General features: G+C 40.9%; 1 protein-coding gene across 6 annotated transcripts in view; it reads left to right on the top strand.

Annotated features, from left to right (window-relative positions):
* The first annotated feature begins 27 nt into the window (after positions 1-27).
* The window catches only part of LOC125769359 (POU domain, class 6, transcription factor 2), a 64,433-nt gene continuing 42,351 nt past the window's right edge, over positions 28-22,109 (top strand). For 2 of the 6 annotated variants that reach the window (XM_049438047.1, XM_049438046.1), the window contains exons 1-2: positions 29-1,398; positions 8,469-8,726. In XM_049438047.1, the coding sequence (XP_049294004.1) occupies positions 8,535-8,726 (192 nt within the window). In that variant the 5' untranslated portion in view covers positions 29-1,398; positions 8,469-8,534. Of the gene's footprint in view, positions 1,399-8,468; positions 8,727-22,109 lie in introns of those variants that run through there. The other 4 variants (XM_049438048.1, XM_049438045.1, XM_049438043.1 and 1 more) reach the window with 4 other exon arrangements.

Here is a 22,109-nt window from a genome sequence, read left to right as displayed (position 1 = left end):
CTCGGATCGAATGTTGACGAGGCCGCAAAACCCGAGTGCGCGTTTATTGTGATGATGTTGATAGGGAATAATAGACACATGTGTGTATCCCTTCACCATCCATCCCCTCGCCCAATTTTTCCGCAACCCCCTCCTCCGCTCTGGCACACTACCGCACACAGTGCGAAACAAAACAAAAATTAAATACAACCCCTTTAGAGCGACGAAAGGGGCGAAAAATTAAAACCAAACGTCACTTGGAAAGCCGAACAACTGCCGCTCGGTTCGCAGCTGAGCGGGTACCCAGCATAATAACACTCCTTAACGCGACCGTTAGTTTAGTCGCAGTCTTTAGTCTCTAGCTGACGCACACACCACGTTGTGTCTCACAGCCGGGAGAGGCCGCCGCATTTCTATCGTTTTGCAGCCCGTTCTACAGCCTGTTGTGTGTTTTTGTGTCGTGTGTTGTTGGCGGCCGGTTTTCCGTGTTTCCGGGGTGGTTTCTTTTTGTTTTTGTTTTGTTAAGATATGGACAGAACCTTACCCGAAAGTTTGTGCCGTGTCTGTTTGGCTCGTGTATCCTTTATGTCACGCGAAACCTACGGAACACCGGACCGGTGTCCTTGCGAAAGGGTAGAAGGGCCCTGCCAGCTGATTCGGTCGGTATGTCTGTTGATTGTTTAATTGTACGCCACGGTACGAAGTGAGTGGAATTTTGCTCGAGTGTAACTACTTTGTACTGACTAGTGAAAGTGTGCTTCACATTCCGGCCGTTGGGATGAATCGTGGAAGGTGAACGGAACAGAAGAAAACAGAAGAGAAAAACACACAATTTTTGGAAGTAAATAGTTAATGTGTCGTTAAATAAAAAAGAATATTAAATCCTCAAATGTGCAAGTGAAATATAAATGGTGTTTAAAAAATTATAAAAAAAGAAGTGAAAAAAATAAATCAAGTACTAAACAGATTTGCTTAATGCAATAATTGCGCTAATTTCTTTAAACTAGTGACATCATCAAAGAAATGGTTCGCCCACATAAACGACAGCGTGTGTGTCTTGGCAGAGGAACGCTACGAAACCGATGCTAATGTGATTGTTCAAATGTGTCGCACACGCGTTGTGTTCTCACTCATTAACGCTTCCGTTGGTGTAATATCGTCGCCTACTTCTCGGCTGAAGCTGACGCAGTGAAGGAGTATTTTTCACACATCGTCAGCATTAACGCGCGCCGTCTCACCTGATACAGTGGGGGAGCAACAACAAAAAAAAGGACGCGTATCCCGCTTTTGTGTGATTGAATCGGTGGTGGTGTTGGGTTGTGTTTGAGGTTTGGGTTCCTGCACGTGGAACAGATACGAGGTGCGAAGATAGAACGATCGGTGTGTCATCGATGCAGCCAGCCCTTCTTGTTGCAGCAGGTGAGTTTTAACAAGGATGGAATGTGAAGAATGCCCTGCGTCTGCGAAGGGGGCAAGCAAGCGAGAGCGAGTGAGCGAGTGAGAGTGAGCGAGTGTTCGCAAGTGTCAAATGACAACGCGCGTTCCAACAAGTGCCGGATGAATTCCAATGTTCTGCCCTGTGAAGGGGTGGTGGGGGGGTTGGTAATGGGAAGGGAAGGAAGAGGGATAACTATGTGGGCTACTATGTACCAACATCAGCTGGTTTCGCGAAGCACCATGCGACTGGTGGCTGCGATTCCATCCGGTTGAAATGCCGGCTTGTGGAGCTTGTTGCTGCTGCTGTCACATTTTAAATGTTCCTCCGGTGTGCGCGCCAGGACGAGCAAAAACATATTTAACGTGCACTGAAGGAGGGGGAGGCGTGGAGGGTGGAGGGTGCAAAATTTTGACGTTTGCGGATAATAAATGTATGCATGTGCACTATATAGAAATTGCGCTCACACACGCGTGCAGTACGGCCAGCACGTGCAAGGAAAAGTATATAAAAACAGTGACTCACCCGGCATGGTGCTGCTGCTGCTGCTGTTGGATTCCCGGCCATATGCACCTTTCAGGAATCTCGGGGTTTTTTTCGCTCTTTTGCTCTGTATGTTTTTGTACGACTCGTTGGCGTTTTCGGTCGTTCGCATCGTTTCGGGTTTCGCGCTAAAATGCTCCCTTTCTAGTAGACAGATTGACGGACCCATCATCCACGTGGTGAAAATAAATTTGGCGAAGAAAATAAGATGTAAAATAACGTTTAGAGGTCCTTTTTTATGCGACACCTTATGTCGTATCGTGATATTTTTAGGAAATAAATTTAAAGGTTTTTGTTTTCAAAATCGTAATTTTTACTAAAAGTAATATAATTTAATGCATTAAAATGCTTTAATTTAATTTTAATCTATAAAAAATGCTCCATCTTCATTGTTCCTCATAATGATACCGGGTGAAAATTAAATACGTTCCTCCCCCCAAAAAGGTGGCCCATTTAAAATGACCAATTATAGTTATTGTAACAAAACTACATTGCTTAGCCTCCGAAGCTACACCCGAAATTTCCAACCCACTTACAATAGAGGAATAATTTATGCTAGTCCCGAAAACCGAAGAATGGTAAAGTTCGATTTAACGGCAAGAAACACACAGAGTAGAACGCAGCGCTTACAAACGTTTCTAACACGTGCCTTCTAATCGTTATTCGGCGTGTGGTGTATGGTATTTTGCCGCCCGAATGCTACGTGTTCTAACCCCCTGTGTTATCCTTTTGTTTTTCGGGAGTATTGCACACTTGCACCGGTGTTGCACATGGACCACAGGGGGAGGTATCAATTGTTTGGCGATTCTAATGCGATACGAGCGTCATAATTCACCCGGCATAATAAGACACACCGTAGCCACAAAGAGGTTTTTGGCTAAATGCTTATTTGGGCACAAAGTTAGGAAGGATTGGTGAAAATGTTTAATGAGCGAACATTACATTCCGTTGACATGATTGTAAAGTGTGGTTTTTGTGTTTAAAATTTTACATGCCATTATAAATTGTTTATTTATTTAAAGAACGATTTGATCTTGCAGGCTTTTAAAAAACATTTTAAGTATTAATTAGGGATATCCTATTAGGGATAATTAGGATTAACCTATCAGAAATAATAATTAAATAAATAAAAGGAAAATTGAAAAGTCTAGCGCTTTCGATCGTTCTATTTGTGGAATGGAATAAACCAATAAACAAACCACGATTATTCGCGTTTCGAAAAACATTCATCTTCTTTGTTATTTAAGATTGTGGCAGTTTTTTTTCTTTCTTCATCTTCTTCTTATTCTTACATACAAATTTGAGTAGTTTTTTATACATTGTTTGCATTATTTAACTCGTAGTTGGTAATTTGTTTTCAAAGTCCTATGTATCAGCTTAGAAAAACGCACAACGCGATCGGTCTGGATAGGATTTTGTCCCAGACACTATTGTGTGAAAACCCACGCCGGTTACCACTGGACCACCAATCACTCTACCGGTTAAGACTGCATACAACCAATAAAAAGTACAACCCAAAAACTACGTTCTACCATAATATTCGACCACTTAACAATTAATTGCAAACATTTATCGATAATATTCAGCAGAAGCGTTGCTTTTACTTTTGCATTGAAATTATCGCTCTAACTTACACCATGATCAATCTACAACCTTTTGCATTATGCAGCGGCTTGTGTTAAATTCTTTTCTCCCTGCACACCCTTCAAACACCCGTCTCCATCACGCACCAGATTGAACGGTTGGCCAGTTTTTTTTTGGAAGGGGAGGGTTTGTGTGCATCCGATTAAGTGCAGTAGGTACGCCTTTAAGATTTGGATAACCCCGGTGACCGCGTTGTCTACCGAAACATGGAATTGAAATTAATGCTGGGTGCTGGTTTTGCTACTGATGTTGATATGCCTCTCTCCTCCAGGTTTGGAGTTTTGGAGAGACCACACACTTCCCCGGGTGTGTGTGTGTCCGGGTTTTCCGGTCGGTGGTGTGATGTTGCTGAATCTCTTCCCGATTAGATAGCCCACGGTACAGTGCTCGGGCTGAGTGTGTTCGTGTGTCCGGTCGAAAAACGCGGGTATCTCAGCATCGAGACCCCACACCGGCTCTGGTGGACAGGGCAGGGCGCGTGCAAATTAACCTACCCCTTTTTCGCCCCTCTATTCATCCCTCGCAAAATATTCGTTCAGCGACGGGACTTATGTGCAGCACGTGTAGGATTTATGTTGGCCCTCTTTTCCTCGACTACGCCGGCTACGACGGTTCTGCATGTAGCCACTGATTGTTGTCTCGGATTGTTTTCGCCGTAATCTACTGCTGCCCGAAGGAGTATCTGTTTCGAAATAAAAAAATTAAAAAACAAAAGACAAATAAATAAATAAAACTAGTAGCAATCTCTTACTTTCGGCTTTCCACTAGTCCCGGTACCTTATCGGCTAATGGGGTTGGTATTTCATTGGAAGCGGTGAAACCAATGGGTGAAGAGTGGGCAATGTTGAGACGATCAGTGTATAGAGCGGGTGGCCCCTGGTTGTTGCTTCATGATATGCCTGCCTGATAAAAAGGTAATACTACGGTGGTCAAACGAAATTTGTTTTTATCCTCCGGTGTTTTATCCTGGTTGGTAATAGTCGTTTGCTGGTGTGGGAAAAACAGTGGAGCAAAATCGTTCCACCTATTTTAGAAACGATTGAGCGGGTTGAGTCGCACGTCAGTCTTTATTTCCAATCATTAGTTAGTCATTATCCGTCATTTTGACCTGCTTCGTACATTCGGACGGACGTGGCGGATCGGCGCCATTCAAGGTGGTTTGTTGTAAAAGTGATGTTGGATTGATGTTGTACGTTGTCAACACTGCTGTCAATTGACAGTGTATCTTGTTGGCCATTTGGAAGAAAACCAATTTAATGTTGTTCAAGTGCTGTAAAACAAAGTTGATTGTGTTGTCTTGTTAAAGGTACAGCTTTCATTGCATTAAGTGCTACTGGAAAGTGCTTGAAGGCAATTAATCAACTGTTTTAAGGGGGAAATTTGTAGATATAAACTAATCTCTATGTTAATTCAATTGTCTGTTTAATTTTGCACATGATGTGTCGAGTGATTGCTGTTACACAGAGAAATTAAAAAGCGTTTCTCGAAGATTTTTGACGATTTCTTAAGAGTTTTAGACAAGTTCCCAGATATGCATCTGCACGGAGATTTTTCACGGCGTCCCATATATTTTTAAATCTGTTCTGAGATATTTTGATGACTTCCTTTATATTTTTGAACTTGTCTTAATACTTCTTGATACTTATCTTCATCTTAGTTTTCTGCTGTATGAAACTACCTTTCCCACATTTTATCAGTATGAAAGTACGTCAGTGATACAATACCGTCAAAATATGCTGTAATGTAAAAAAAAAAACTGACCCATTAAATGATAGTTTAAACATTGAATACATCTTTTATTTTGGGAATAAAAATTAATTAAAAATAACCAGTTAAACTAAAGAATATTAAGGAATACTAATTTATTGTCATGGATATTGTATGAGCAAATGGTTTAAATCCGACAACAACGTAGTGGAACACATTCAGCAGTAATATAATATATTTTTAAATAAAATTAAATACATTTTTCGGTGTTTGAAAAAAATCTATGGAAAATTATTACCTTCAAGTCTTTAGTGGTCTATTTTAAAACATGTCCTTAAAATTGTTGAGAAGACTCTAAATTATTTATATCTTTAAAACAAGACAATTCTACAGCCCTTCCAACACAATCTGTTTGTTTAAAATTTGGTATTCGAAAAGTTCGGTCCATATGTAGAAAAAAATCATAAAACTTTTTAAAAATCATGTACAATCAACCCTAGAACCCACGGTCAAACAACCCTCTCAACGGATTATAAAATGCCATTTATTTTTAATTTCCTATACAAAATAATTTTTCGATATAGTTGAACAGGTGTGATATGACTTTTTACTAAAGTTATTAGATGTGTTTACTTTTAAAAACCATTTTACAACAGTATCGGACTTTCTTCTACTAAATTATTTTCGTGGTTTTTTAGAGCAAATTCCTCTGTGTATTGCAAATATATTCGAAAACATTGAAAGCTATTATTGGTTTATTATTTATATGTATTATCTTACGGACACCAGATCAATAGAGATCTTTCTTTATATTTCAGATGATTTTTTACTCGATTCATGTCAAAATTGTTATCTATCATCTTATCATTCGCCAATCATTTTTTAATTATTTTTCATCCTTTTTTAAATTTAAAGCTTTATTCGAGTGAAAAGAAACTTATTTCAACCAATTGGCAGTAAAATAAATCAATTTATAAAATTTTACAAAATTACTCAAAAAAGGTAAGGCTATAGCCTTAGGAAATTTTCAAATTTTTAGGATTTGTATAATTTTTTATGTTTTTTTATTCTTTTCATAGCACTTTAATATTATATTAATTTTGCTTATTTAAATACAGTTTTTCAGTTCTACAACTTTATGAGAATTTAAATCAAACCATATCTAGCTATATATATTTTAAATTCCTTCCACTTCGACAGCTGGCAATAGATCATTATAAATTTTGTCGTGCCTAACTAATATTTATACATTATCGTATAATTAATCTAATCATCGCCAGTAAAAGGTATGAAATGTATTAAAAATTAAACCCCTTCCATACTTGGCATGCCGACATATCACCCTTCGTATTTAAAACGAATTTTCCCTTAATTCAAACGCCTCTTCCAAATCCATGCAGCAGTGTGTGTGTTTGTGCGTACTGTTTCAACCCTCTTTTGGGTTTTTGGTAAAGTGTTATTTTTATTTCTCTTTCTCTCTTTCACAACCCCACTGGTTTTTGCAAAGCAACAGTAACCCCTTCTTGGACGATGGGCACACCTATCGACTGTCGAGTTTTGTCGGGGTTCGTTCTAGAACCAGGACTGGACGGTAAAACAATATTAATCACTTACAATCCAAGCTCATTACGGTGACGTACGACGATGCGTAATTAAGCAATACATTTGACGCAAGCGCATACACGCACGGGCGCTCGCACTCGTACACATTCTTAGATCGAATTACAGCAAAACCCCATGCAAATGAATGCAGCACAGCTGCACATACGCCCGGGTAGACGACAAAAGTGCAGCGTTGGCCTCGCGTGTGCGTCAAAGACTTCGCTATCTTTACCGGTTTCGGAATGCCGGTTTTTAGCACATTGTTTCCATGTGATTAGCCGCTGATTTATTGATCAGTAATCTCGGGCTGGATTTTTTGCCCGTTCGAAGGGGGTTGAGGGGGGTTGTGTGTCCTCGACAACCAAGTGTTAGCGAATGTTTGCAAGCGTCTCGATCTAACGCGTTGTGTCCTACAGGACAACATTAAATTACGGTTTGTTGATTTATGGAGAGCAACATTGCAAACCCCCCCTTGGGGGTGGGTTTTAGTTGATTTGTCATACTTATCAAAAATATTTCAAAGTCTGTTACAATGTAAAGTCCTCTGTAATAGTCTCCATGTATTGAAGTTTTTTTTCCGCAAACTCCTACTTCATTATGCAGTTCGACCTGCTTACCCGATGCACACAGTAACTTTCATTGAGTAGCTTCTTACTTACTGCCTCTCATCAGCTCAAACATGCATCGACAAGGAAGCAAAAGTTGTCTCTTAATTTAATTTGCCATTTTACGTGCAACTGCAGCAATATTCTCGACCCACCCCCTTCTCCCATTAGCATGGGCCATTTCTCAGAAGCTTGCAGTTGTAGCCCGGTGACGCGAAAGTCACCGACTGCAAGGGTAGCATGAGAAGGTGCTACACGAAATCACATATTCTTAATTCATTCCAAACCCCGGGACTGCCCACGCGCAAAACACCAACTGACCGCGTGTGCATAGGCTTACCACGTCTGTGCATTTTGCTGCCTATCGCGTCACTGTCTGTGTGTGCGTTCGCGACTCTGTTCGCATGTTCAACCGTTAATGTGATTTAATTTTAAAACTGGAGTCTCCTCACTCCTGCTTGAGTATGTGTGGCTTTTTTTTCGTTGTTTTTCTTTGGTTTGGTTTTAATGTATTATTTTTTTATTTGTTCCACACGCTTATGACACTGGCCTGTGTCATTTTGCATTTTATTTTGTCGTTCTAGCGCACTCGCTAAGGGCTCTCTGATTGCCACCACCGCGTCGTCGGTCAAACATCGTACGGACGCTAACGTCCAGTTTCGTGGTGACCGCATTCTGGGAGGTGTGTACATATATATGTCGCTTGCTTTATGTTTTGTCCGGTTGAGACACTATGCTCGAGTTACGAATCATGTCTCTTGGGACGAATAAAACCCTCCGTGTACACTGTGAATGTAAGCGAAAATTGGTCCACGGTTGTGTGCGGTAGTTGTGGAATTAATTGCTTTATTTAAGATCATTTTCTTAAAAAGAGTTTTTTTTGTTTTGGTTTATTATTCCTCACCTATACTGATCAATGTTTTTTTCCCTTTTCCTTTCGATCCCATTTGCAGCAGCATTTCCTTTGGCGATGATGTACCCACTTTCGGCGATGCTTTGCTGAGACGAAACGATGGAATATGGAGGACGGTGGAGCGGACCCTGAGAACAACAATAGTAGCCACTGTGGAATGTTAGGAATCAGCATGCCATGCGAAGGAGCCGGTCATGATTTTAGCACCGTCCGGAAGGAGCTGGAGTACGCGAACGCGATCGCCGCCCACTACGGTGCGACGGAAAAGGGTGATCGCATCATTAGCTATAAAATAGAGGTAAGTTGAATGAATTTTCCTAGCGAAATGGATACAGTATCAAGTTTGTTTTTTGTGTCGTATTGATCGTAAAAAAAAGCTCGGTTCATTAATGTTCGTTGATAACGAAGCAATAGGTTCCAATTACCCCCTTCTTTGGTAGCACACACACACCGCTCAGTCGGCAAAACAGGTCTTCATTAAAAATTAAATTACCACAAAATTAGAACATGCTCCTCAAAGCACCATTCCACCCCTACAGACACACACACAAACAGTAGGTAAAAGCCTTGCACTTTTTGCAGGACGATGGCACTTGGAAAAGTAAATAATTTCCATTCGTTTCTTTAAATGCCACTCGGGTTCGGGTTGCGGGTGGCAGGAGGTTTGTGTTTTTTCGAAAAGAAACACAGTAAAACACTGGAAACAGGAAGCCGGAAAAACCCCAACCTATTGTGCTGCACATACACACCGTGAGAGGGAAACGGTACACATATGGCCAAAGCCGGAAGAGAAACAATATATGTATCTGTGGCGTTGGTGCCTGTATGCAACACACATCAGAAAACGGTTTGTGTGGCAACTTTGCAACTAAAATATGCTTGAAAGGGAGGGTGGGTTGGAGTGGAGTTGAAGGGAAGCGAGGTATCGTTCGGTTTCTGGCCGGGCCGGGCTGTTGTGTGCATGTAAAGTGAAGAGCAAAATGCAATTGATTTATAATTAAAACAGCAAATGTTATACTATACTTTGCAATTTTGAAAGATAAACTATCTTCCCGCAAGCGCACGTCTGTGCGTGTCTATGTGCTGTGGTGTGTGTGTGTGCGCCGTATTGTGTCTGTATCGCAAAAGTTTTTGCAAATCAATAAGAAGAAACATTAGTTAGCACTTTGGTGCGGCAGAGTAACGGTGGTGCAGTCGAAGAAGTTGGCCATAGATAATAGATAATATGCAGGCACTCGATGATGTAGGCAAGTGGCTTGGCTAATGCGGAGAGCACCTCCCATTGTGCGGAGTTTTGTGAAGAATTTATATAATCTAGCGCATTTGTGTTTAGCTACACATATGTGTTTCTTGGCCACTTTTAAACTGTATCGAGTTTGCTTATTAAGCTTGGAAAGTGAAGCAGTTTTTAAGGTGAAAGTAGGCGAAAGAAGTAAAGAGAATTCTAACTACTCACCTTTAGAGATGGAAATCACAACTTCGATGTCCCGTAAAACAGCTCTAATCAAGCGTAACACAAGAATTTTCATTTGACACTGTGAGATTTATTGATTTTTAACTAGTTTTATTGAAGAATAAGCTTATTTCTTGTTATTTAAGCTACACTGCTAGAAGTCTAAATGGTCAGGACATTCTACAACCATGATTTACTCAGTATTATTCAAACTTCCTACTTCCTTTGAAATACTGTGTTGGGTCTCTTTGCTTGTGAAAGTCATAAAAGAACTTTGTGGACCTTATCCTTCATATGGTGTAATGTCATTTCATTCGGTCTAATGCAAATAATTTATGTGATAAACGGCGCCAGCCCACACCTCAGGACCAGGGATCAAAACCCATCCGAACTGTCCCCCCATAGCAAGGACTGACTATTCGGGTACGCGGTAAAAATAAGTCTAGTAAGCCAGAAATGGCTGGCGTGACATTTAGAGGTCGTTAAAGCCAACAAGAGAGAGAGAAGGTCTCATCAGAATCGGGAATTCGTTTCAAAGTCTGATGATCTTTCTGTCCAGCTATGTGGTCAAAATAAAATACTAAATAAGGCAAAGAGAGCAAGGAAGACCGTTTGGTGTCATTTTCATTCAGCGAGAGATCCTACTTTAACTACTGAAGTGATGACGATGTACTACATAGTGTAAAGATCTCGTGTATTCTTCTTTTCTATACATAGCAAAATATGTTTAAGCATTATCTTCTTAATGAGAGCTATGGAACTTCAAAATTTAAATAACATATGTAGATGTCTTGAGTTAAAGCCTGCCTGAGTCTAAAACCATTGATAGAAGAGGTTAGGTACTCTCTAGTTTCAGTGAAGAGTGGCTGCAATCAGTTTGTGGGACTCAAATTTTATATACTTAAACTTTTGAATACGAATCAAACTTTGAAAAACTCAAATCCGGTTGTCTTCAAGATTCTTATTTCTTGAATTTCAACGTGTTTTATTTCGAGCGAGCTGTAATTCTAACAACAGGGCATATGAATTTACTTAGAACCCAGAGAACTTAAACATTTTATGAATAGTAACATTAGTAATGATTCGTTTAATATAAATCTCTGACACCGTGCAGAATACTTCCCAATATCCCAACGCCATTTTGCCCAACATGTTTTTGTATATCTTTGAACGGCTCCATGAATTCAGCTGTCAAACTCTGGTTAGTGAACTGGGTCTAGGCAAAACCTTCCACTATCTTTGGAGGACCTTATGAATAATGATTGTTGTGTCTAGTTTGATCCCACATTAGTCTTCGCGTAATCTTTGCAAGAAGTACTAAATCGATCGTGTATGTCTGAGCTACGCATTCTGCTTAACAAGTACGTTTCGTGATAAGAGTTCAGTAGAATATCCTCCATTAAACCTTAAAGAGACTTCAATTATAGTTTATAATGTTCGCTGCAATGAGCACATCCCAATTCCAAGCACTTTCAACGACTCATATCACGCTAACGATTCCGGCACATTGTCGGAAATGAAGTAGCGAACATAACAAGTAACGTGTTTCGCTGTTCCGCTGATTCAGCGCGTTTAAAACTATTCCGCCCGTAAAGCTTCGCTCCTTCATTACACACCAACAAAAACCGATCGATCAATTAATCGTACCGCTCGGTTCGATCGACGATCGGTGACTTCGATGATGGCCGCACTACCAGCACCGGTTGTTGTAAGCGCGTTAATCGATAATCGTGTCAAATGACAAATTACTTTTATTTCTTCGTGCCTGCTCCGATCGTTTCTGGCTTCACCGATTGGCAAGTGAAAAGAAAGGACAAAATGTGTTGTTTTGAAGCCGCTTAAATGCGACCCACGGACCAGAACTGAAGTCGCATAATGAATATCTAACCCATACACACACTCTGCCACATGTCTGACTCATGCTCCATGTATGCTGGCACTGGGAAGGTAGACATAGCTCGATGTACTACGGGCGGGACAATTAAAGAAAGGTTGCCGTTGGGGGTTGTCGCGAGGGTTCGCGTCGAAAGATATAATTTAATACGCAAGTTTGTATTCGGATCTGGACCTGGATGGTTTTTTGGTATTGGTTCACGAGCGTTACCGACGATATCACGGTATTAGTGAATAGCGTTACTAGCCCCCTCCGCCGGTTGGAAATGTTATTTTCATTTAGTCGATGTTTTGTGCTTTTTTTCTTCTCTTCTTTATTTTGTCATTACCCACTCCATCTCGTTCACGCGTTCGGTTGGCTCGGTTCGCAGTCCGGCATCGTTCGTACGCTTGTCTTCAAACGTCATATGCATCTCATTAATAATTAATTACAAATTACACACGCCTACGTTTCTTCAATAAATTTTTATAACTGCAACATACGGCTACTCCTTCATTGCCTCGTTTCGCACAAACCAGCCAGAGAAGTGGCAACGGAGTGTCGGGAGGTGTTGGGGAGGGCGGGAAAGGGTAGACAGTGCAAGGGCCATTCGTTTCGCGAACAGAAGTGAGTGTGTATGTATATAATTTTAATTCATCCACTAAATAATTTTTATGCTTTCCTTCCTTCGGCACACGCGTCCCGTCCCCAGTGCCGATGTTTGCTGTCATTTCTTGGGCCGGTATTTTGTTTTCATTGCTTCTTGTGCAGTTTCCTCCAATCTTTCCACCCCTCCACACCCCCCTTTGATGGGGTGGTTTTCGAAGAAAAGCTCCAAAAGGGAGCCCACTCGCGCGTCCATTCCGTTCCGTTTCGGTACTGCGAGAGTTGCGAGTCTCGATGTGTTGCGCGAATCGGGTTTACTGGGAGTCCACACATTGGCACTGCAACTGCGTAGAGGTCGCCGGTTGGGTTTCGGTATTGCCAGTTGCCATCCCCTTGACCCTCGCCGTGCGATAGCTAATTTATATGTTGCCATATTACATTCAACGACAGAAATGTAATGAAACGCGCTGGTACAGTTAATAACCAAACCCCCCCTTTTCTTTGCGCGATCGCGATCGAGATCTCGCGGCAAAATCTCACTCCGCAAAACAAAAGGCAAAACTGGGAGAGGAAAACAAAAAACAAAAAAGAAAACAAAACGCGAATCGAACGCGATCCGAGCGGAAAAGGGATGAAACCTGCGGGCAGAAGGTAGCGATTTGCAATCGGTAAGAAAATTATACACGACGATAATAAATAATAAATAATGAAAAGAAAGAGAAGAAAATGAGTAATGAATTAAATGGGTACGTTAAATTATTTTAGAATTATACATTGTCGCTAACCCGTTCGTGGAGGTTTCTTTTTTTAAAATTTTTATCCTACCTTCCTCCTTACATGCTTTCGTCTTCGATGTGTGGAATGGGAATTTGGTGGTACGCGCAGCATAAAATAAATAGCCAATCGCCACCTCGTAACAAGGTAGCTGTACGGAATGGCAAATAACCATAAGCGAGTCGCAAAATTGACCGTCCGTCCGTTCGATTGGGTGTTGATGGCCTCATTGCCGTGGACCGCCGTGTCATGGAATTTTTGTTCTGCACCGTGACACACCCTAGGCTCCGAAGAACTAGGTTGATGGGTGTAGCGGGTTTGAATTTTCATTCTAAACATGTACCACGTGTTGTGTTTCCCGCTTCGTCTGTATCTCACGGTGGAGATACAGGCGAAGCCTGCACGCAATTAAATAATCAATAATTAATTTCATTTTTCTCATTTCAAATTTTATTTTAGATTGAAGAAATTATTCAATTAAAATTCATCTCATTAACTTAAATAATAATTTTATTAATTAAAATGAAGTATTGTAGACACAATTTAAGTGAAGCTATATTTATAGATATTCGTACATTAATGACCAAAACAGACACCATTTTGCTTTACAATTTATCATTTATTATTGCAATGAGTGAGAATGTGAACCTTTCTTCAGCTTTAGAAATAACTTCCTCCCTTCCACCAACCGGACCTCCCCCCCTCCCCCTTTCGCCGCTCGAAAACAGCAAATTAAACATTAAACGCCGTATCCATTTACGGTCGGGCAGCAGAAAGCTGCTGCCAACAATATCTAGCAGATTTCGGTACATGATAATAAGATCAGCAAACTTGCTCTAAACGACAATATCTAGTGTCCGGACGGTCCGCTTGCTATAGCTTGCATCGGCAATGCATTAGACACCAGGGCACGGTGCTGCAGCTGGAGTGCATTTGTCGGCCAAGGCTGCGGTGGGACGGACGGAAGACGACGGATGACGACAGCGACGTTGGGTTTAATTTAAAATTTAAATAAGCTTAACAACATTACAATCACACACACTCACACACGCATACACAGAGAGAAACTCACTTTAGAACTGAACTGTACAATCTTTCGAATCATATCATTTTATCCGCTCGCCTGTGCACTGTGGATCGATGAGGCCAAACACGAGGGTGTGTTCGTGCCTCTGTGCCTGTGTGTATGCGGGCTAGAAGAAATATGGCCGAGAGTCGAGTTATCTGCATATTATCTATCTTATGTCTTTCGGCCATCTCGTTTCAGTTTTAGGGGGCAGGGACGTTAGTGTGCACATCACGTTGAAGGGTCCGAAGGAATGGCGGTCTAGTTTTGTACGTGTGCGCACAATTCACCGTACACTTGGCAAACTGGCATTACTTGGCATATACTGTGTCTTCTAATTTACTCATAATTAAGCACACTCACCCACATACACTTGGCCTCTCGCTCATGTGTGTGTGTGTGTATTTTTTAATTCATTGTATGCATCTATTTCAGGCTTGTGTTGTGCTTGTTTGATCGACACGTTCACATAACGTCACATAACATGCTCATGTGAGGTGTGGTACAGGGCTGCTTTCTGGTAGGGATCGATCGATTTTCACAAGAGTAATGATTTTCTTTTTCGGGTATTGTGAATGTAGTAGAATGTGAGACTTTACATTGACAAATTTGAGTACATAAACGTACGATCATGATCCATTTACATATAATTCAAATTTGGTTGCCCAATGATTCTGTTCAAATATGTATATGTAAAACTCTTTTAAATGTATCAATAATGTGAGAATACAATACGTGGAAATCATCGATAAAATCACAGAATTATCACTCAAATCAGGCTTCATGCTAACGACGAATGAAAAGATCGAATAAGTCATAACGTGTAAACTGAGAAGAAATTCGTGGTATTGGAATTCGGACAAAGGATTCTAGAAGGGATATTAAAGAGAATTTGGAAAAAAGAAATTTTTGTCTGTCAATTTCCCACAGTAGCAATCCACCTTCGATTAACCACAAAACCAAACAACTGATAGCTAAACCGATCAAATAACCATATATCCGATGAGGGATATTAGCTTCAAGGAACTGAATAATGGATCGAACGGACAAAATTGGAAGAAGTGTCGTAAGAATTCTAGTAAGGTAACACTGGGACGGCCCAATGGTACATCTGGTAGTCAATGGTACATCTGGGGAAGGTTTTACAAGACAGGACTGGGTATCAAATCCCATCCGGGGATCCGGGGAAGAAGGTACCTCTTCCTGCTAATAGGGAAATAATGTCCAAAAATGAGAGACCCCAACAACCTCTTGAGGATGCAGAAGCTCAATAAATCATAACTTCTGGATTTGTTGAATTTTGTTACGTACAAGTGCGTATTACATCTTTACAATCTCTTTGTTTGGAATGATGAAATTTTAGGAGAAATAATTTTATTTTAATATTTTAATTTTAATTTTATTCGAAAGTTTTCTTATGTAACTGTCACTTTCGAAAAATGTTGCGTTATGTTACCTAAAAATTAATACCTTGGTATCAGCAATTAAGGTCCAGGAAAACTGGCTAAGTCTTAATTCTGTAAATTCTCAGCTGTAAAACTGTAAATCCCCAGGATCGTTCCATCTTTATCACCTTAAATCAGAAAATCGTTCAATATTAAAATTACACAAAAAGCACAACAAGCAACAAGCAATGTTTTCCTTTAGATTAAATGTGTATTCACAGCCAATGATAAATTCCTCAAAATGTGGCTAGTAACAGGGTTGCTAAAAAACTAATTTTATTATCCATACGTGCAAGTTTCAACAAACGGTGACTATCTCGTGATCAATTTACATATATAAACTCCAAGGAAACCTGCTGAAATTGACCTTCCCGATAAACCACGCTGAAGTGTGTAAATGCGATGTAACGTAATAGAAAAAAAAGATGCAAAAAAAATACTCCCCACAAATGTCTGGCGACATACGGTCACCGGTGTGTCGGAACTGTCGCCAGCAGCAGTTTGAAACGAACAAAAAAACCACCCTAACCGATCCTTAACAGCGGCCCCACGTCGTCTAAACATTATTTATAATGATAGATTTAATTGCACCAGCACGAGGATAATAACTACTCGCCTGTATCGTCCTTCAGCTTCCCTCCATCTTCTGCTCACCGTATTTCCCGTTTTTATTTTTCCATTTCCTTTCGAATGGCGCCAGAAAAAAAAATCGCTCACAGAATCCATTTTTGGAGGATGCAAAAACAAAACACAAAACAGGAAATCAACTTGAAATTTTGGTCGCAACAAAAAAAAACAAAATATTCGAAATTTTCTCGCGTTCCCCAGTAAATGTTTATCTAGCATTAAAATCACCACGAATGACCACACACATTCGCGGGTGTCTCCGTACGGTCAAACGCTCACACACCGACATCTAGTGTGGGTGGGGAAGAACAACAACAAAAAAAGGGAAAGAAATAGCTGGCAGGAAAAAAACCCTTTGCCCATCCTAAGAGAGCACATGGTAAAAAGGAACTTCGCCACCGCTCAACACCGTTACTGAGCGAGCGACAGAGAGCGTCGCCGTGTGGGGAAGGGTTCAGCGTAGGGGAGAAGAAAAAAATCAACCCCTTTTACGTGTCCATCCCCGTTACATTCAAACCATCTTTTCTATCGGGTGGTGGAAACTGTGCAATGGGATGGGGGAGGGGAGGTTTTTTATTTCTCTCGCGAAAAAGGGTTTCCCGCTTTTCCAACCCATTCTTGAAATGCACAATCTACCCGATTTGGAGAATTGTGTGTGTATGTAAGTAGGCAAATGTATTGCGAACGCAACGCAGCAACGCAGATGATGTTTCATCGTTGCTACTCGCGCGCGCGCGTATGTGTATGTGTGTGCGGGGACGAAAGGAAAAAGGGGTGGAATGCGTTTGGCGATTTTGCAATGTTTTGTTTGTTTCGTTTCTTCGCGAATTCATGTACAATTTTTCGATTTCATTTCCCAACCGCCCCCCCTTTACAACCCACCCTGAGTGTTCTCACCCTGACGTAACTCAATTTCCTTACCTTTACTTCACACTTCTTTCCCTTTCCATCCAACCCTCCTAGTCTTTCATTCGATTGAATGCGATTTTTCCCTTCGATGTGTGCTTTTCCAATTTATATATGACTGCGCACAACAGTGCAGTGCGGGTTCGTGGGGTTCGAGTTTTTGGGTAGAAAATAGACCGAACCGACAGTTGACTTTTCCGCGCCACCGTTCCACCCTGCTTTATCTGCCAAAAAGGGGGATGATAAAGGAAGCTGCAGCGGTGCGAGTGGTGATGTTATATCGGCTCAAAGCACGCACACAAGGCACGGGAGCGAGCAAAGAAGTGCAAACAAAAAAATAAAAAACAAAACCAAAAATAAAAAAACGCAACATATCTTCTCTTCATGCAAACCAGAATGGACAACACCGAAACTGTCCTGGTGTTCGGTGAAAATCGTTCCGATAGAGATGCCTGATGACCGGGTCGCAAATAAAGCGCCCAATCGGGTACTGGGCGACTTGCTCTCCACATACACACACACAAAAAAGAAAAGAAAATCGACTGATTACCAAAATTTGTTCTATTTTCTTTTTCGAACTGTTCCACGGCTGGAGGTTTAAATGCGTTTGAGAGAAGTGTGTGGGTGGGGGAGGGAGGAGGGTTTATTTTGTGTTGCTTTTGCTTCTTCGGCACCCGACCCGTGTACGGTTGCCTAGTCGAACGGTCAAAAAAGTCATCCCGTAAGGTCGATCGTAGGCATTGTTTGGTGGAACGTGGAAGAATGAAACGGAATGCAGCACAAAACACGCATATTTTGGCTTGGGTGAAAATTGTGGAATTCTACCCCTTCCACCTACCCCCCACCCCCTCAAACAACCCGGGTTTTTCTATGTGTGTATGTTTAGGTACTGCATTTGTTTTCCACGGACTAGAAATTTATGTATTTTCCGGGCCCGGCTTCGTACTCGTCATCAAGGTCCGTAACCCTCTCGTTCATTCGTCGGATGAGTACGATGAGCATGGTTGCAGGTGGAGGCTAACAATGGTTCCCCTGTGCCAGGAGCACACGTGTGTGTGTGTGTGTGTGTGGAAAATGTCTGGGGACAGCGAAAAGCTGGGCTGGGTTTAAAATTTTGCGCGCGAATAAAAAACAACCAAATGGCAAAACTGGACAGGGTGGAACAGAACACAGGGGGTGGTGGGGGTGGATTTTAGCGATTTTTTTCCCCCCAATGTGCCAAAGCAACACACAATCGAGAGACGACAGTCCAGTGGACCTGAGTGGTGTCCACTTGCTGTGAGTTGATCTTCCTTTTTTTTATATTCGTCTGCATCCTCCAGTAACCCTACGCGTGTGCACCGGAGAATCGCGAATGGCGTTATTCTTTTCGTATGATTTTTTTTTGTTGGCCAAGTGTACGTATGTGTGTACATTCCACGTGTGTGCCTCTAGGATGAGTCTCTCGTCGTCGGATTTGCATGTGCTGGGTGCTTAAAAAATGTGTGTGTGTTTTTTTTTGCACATTTATTTTCTTCATCAATTCATCGTCGATATTGCCCGATCGAAGTCTCGATGCTCTTGGAGTGTGTGCGTTTTGTGTGTGTGTGTGTTGGAGTGCAACTGCTTTGCATTATACCGGCCACCGGGTATAGGAGCCTTTATTTTTCGGGACTTTTCTTTCTTTATTTTCCACCTCACCCCCACCGCAACCCAACTCACTCTTCCTCCCTCTTTTTTCATCATTTCAGTCCCCCTTATCGGCAGAATGCGGAATCGAGAACCGACATTTGTCTTTTACTGGTTGTTTTTTCTCGCCAGGTTTTTTGGGGTTGGGCGTCAGGATATGCACACATCTCTCGCTGGACAGTGGTCCGTTTGATTTACTACGCAACTGGACGTACAAGAGCGCGTGTGTGTGTGTGCTCCGTTGTCCCGGTGAAACGACTGATTGACTCTGAGGCCAAGCTTCGAGAGGGAACATTTGCGTTTCGTTAGCAAATGTGCATAAGGGCATCCGCGAAAAGTGGAAAGTGGGGTGGGGCCCAGTGGTCGGGGTTAGAGTCCAGTTTTCCTAGAGGAAAGGCGACCAGTCCAGGCGACAAATCGCGCTTGCCGTTGAAATTGGATATTTATTTTGTCGTTCTTGTCGTTTTTTTGTTGGTTCCGTTTTTAACGTTTTGTTGTTGAACGTTTTGGGGCATTATTTGAAGATTCGGTTGTTTCTTTTTGTTGCTGCGTGAACAAACAGGCAGTATATAACTTGTTTCCAATTTCGGGTTCTTTGTCTTTTATCGATTGTATTTCGGCAGGGCAGTAGGAGAGTTTTTTTGATGGCCAAAAACTCGGCACTACAGCGCCCGGGACGTTTGATTGTAGTATTGAAAATGAAATGACGGTGAAAAAAAAATCACCCTACCTCACCCCAATGGATGCAGCCAATACAGACAATACACGTAACGGTAGAAAATAGCGAGATGCATTTATTGGGAAAATAAATAAAATAGCCTGTCGGAACGTTCATCAGTGAAATAGAATAATTTCTATCCATCCGATCAGTCAATTACCTGACCAGGTTCATGTTTACTTAGAACATAAAAAGACAACAAAGCTTGGTTATTTGTTTGTTCTGGGATACATTTGTGCATTCTACGATAATAAAACATGACGGAAGACTGGAATATTCATGTTAAAAAAATAAATAATTAATTTTAGCCATTCTATCCGTAGCCGTTGAAGCAATTCTGTACAGTAAATTATAAATGAAAAATATTCATATAACAAATAGGAAAGATGTTAATGTGGATGTTCAGATTATTCTTTGTTCGATATTATCTAATCTAATTTTTCCTCCTTTCATGATGCTGACGCTGACAAAATCCTTTCATGTAACGCTATGTAACGCTTGTTTTTCGGTTCATCAACATTTAGTCGCAATGAGGAAAAAAACAATTAGAGTAAAATTAATATATAACTAATGTATGTTTATTAACTCAATTAGATTAGAATTAATACTTAACTAATTGTTACTTTTCGACCGGAAACGTTTTTTGATCGGAAAGTTTTTTGATAGATGATTGAAAAACTTGAGCACCAACAACTTAAAACTTATTAAAAATATTCAATTTTTGGACCTGTTTTTTAATAGTTTGTTTATCACTAATTGCTTCAAATGCTAACCTTTTTCTGGTGTTAAAAAAATCTTTTTATTTTTTTTTAACGCTACGTTTTCCTCTACAACTTCTACAACGGCAAGTAAATTAAAATCTTTTGTTACAACATTGCATGACTTCGTCTTCTTCCGGGAAAACATAATCGAAGGACATTAAAATGCAAATTTCCATCTCAAACCACTCGGCAGCCGAACGAGAACAGCAACAAAATAAATGGATACACTTTCTCACTTGGCAATTTTCCACGCGTACTCATAATCTCACAATCGTTGCGATCGCTGTACACATCCTGAAAACGTGATGCACACACGAGTTATTATTTGAATCAGTTCCCATTAGAGGACGCGCTTACGTGGCTCCGTATTTCGGTGTGTTTCTGTGTATATATTTTTTAAAATGCACATTATCGTACCACAGCGTAAAATTCACTTCGGGAAATAGTTTTCCCAGTTCGAGTTTTCATACCCACACACACACATACATGCACACGTACATGGGATGGGAAGTACTTGGTGGATGGAATTCGAAAATCGAGCCACTTCTATTGCTGCTGCGTTTCGGTTTTATAAACAAACCAATTTTCCTATCGTCAAGTCTGTATACGGTGGAAAGTATGCAGTTTTCCACGCCCGAAGAAGGAAGCTGTAGTCCAACTGCAAAACGTACCATATTGTACTCTCCTTTTCTGCTTCCCTTTCATTTCACTTTGTGTCTTTTTTGTGTGTTTTTTTTGTGTTCCGGAAGGGCATGGAATGCATTTTTCTGTTCCTCTCGCAGTGTATAGATGGACACTAAAGTTTTGTGGAGTTTTGTTTTTAACTCTGTCCAATGGGAATTTTTTTAATGCAGTAAACTACCTTCGTTACGATAATTTTGGTGGCGTCGAAATTGAATTTTTTCCCCCTCCAATAAAATGTATTTTTCCAGCACCATACTTATGGGTGTTAACTTAATAGAAATGCACTTCCAAAAGACAGTAAACAAACGCATTTGCCTACGATATAAAATCCTCTGAAATGCATTTTCTGTGTTTTCTATAAAAATCAATCAATTTGTATCCAACTCCACCAATTACCGCACCAAAAACCTCATCATTGCAAGACTCTCGCCGGAAACAAAAGGAAACAAATGTACGCGACGAATAAAAATTCCAAATTCAGCACCATTTTTGTAACCAAAGGATATCCTCGAGCTGATTCCACCCTTGGTAGAAATATAATATCCATAAATGTATTTCTCTAGCGCTCCAAGTCTGTACGTTACCCACGTTACGACGCACACACGGCCTTGTCGGCCGATCGCACATGAACCCGACCAATCGAAAACGATGCGAATATATGTGTGTGTGTGTACGCGCGTTTTGTTGTTTGTTCTGGTTGATTGTTTTCTATTTTTGGTGCGTATTGTTTTTGCTTTGATTTTTATTTGTCAACTTTTGTTTTGTTTTCGAACAGATTGATGCTTTTTCTTCTATGTGTTTTTATTTCTCTTTCTTTTCGATGTTGTTGTGTTTGAGTTATATGTATTAAAAGAGATTTTTCTTACTTTTTATTTTCGTGTATTGTTCGTTTAATGTTTTTTTCCCCTTTTCAATCGATGCGTTACCGTGCAGATGAACAGGTAGGGCTGTGCAGTGTTTCTGCAGACGACTTTTATTAGCTTATGGCCGTGTGTTTGCCGTGATGATTGAGCGAACGATGGCGTTGATGGTGCTTGGTGTGCGATGCATCGGGTATGAAGGTTGTGTCGTAACCAGCGGGGGGAAGTATGGGGGTTAGT

This window comes from Anopheles funestus, chromosome 3RL (assembly GCF_943734845.2).
Source record: "Anopheles funestus chromosome 3RL, idAnoFuneDA-416_04, whole genome shotgun sequence".
Classification (NCBI taxonomy): Eukaryota; Metazoa; Arthropoda; class Insecta; order Diptera; family Culicidae; genus Anopheles; species Anopheles funestus.
Note: the sequence above shows the minus strand (reverse complement) of the source record. Positions and strands in the feature narration are given on the sequence as shown.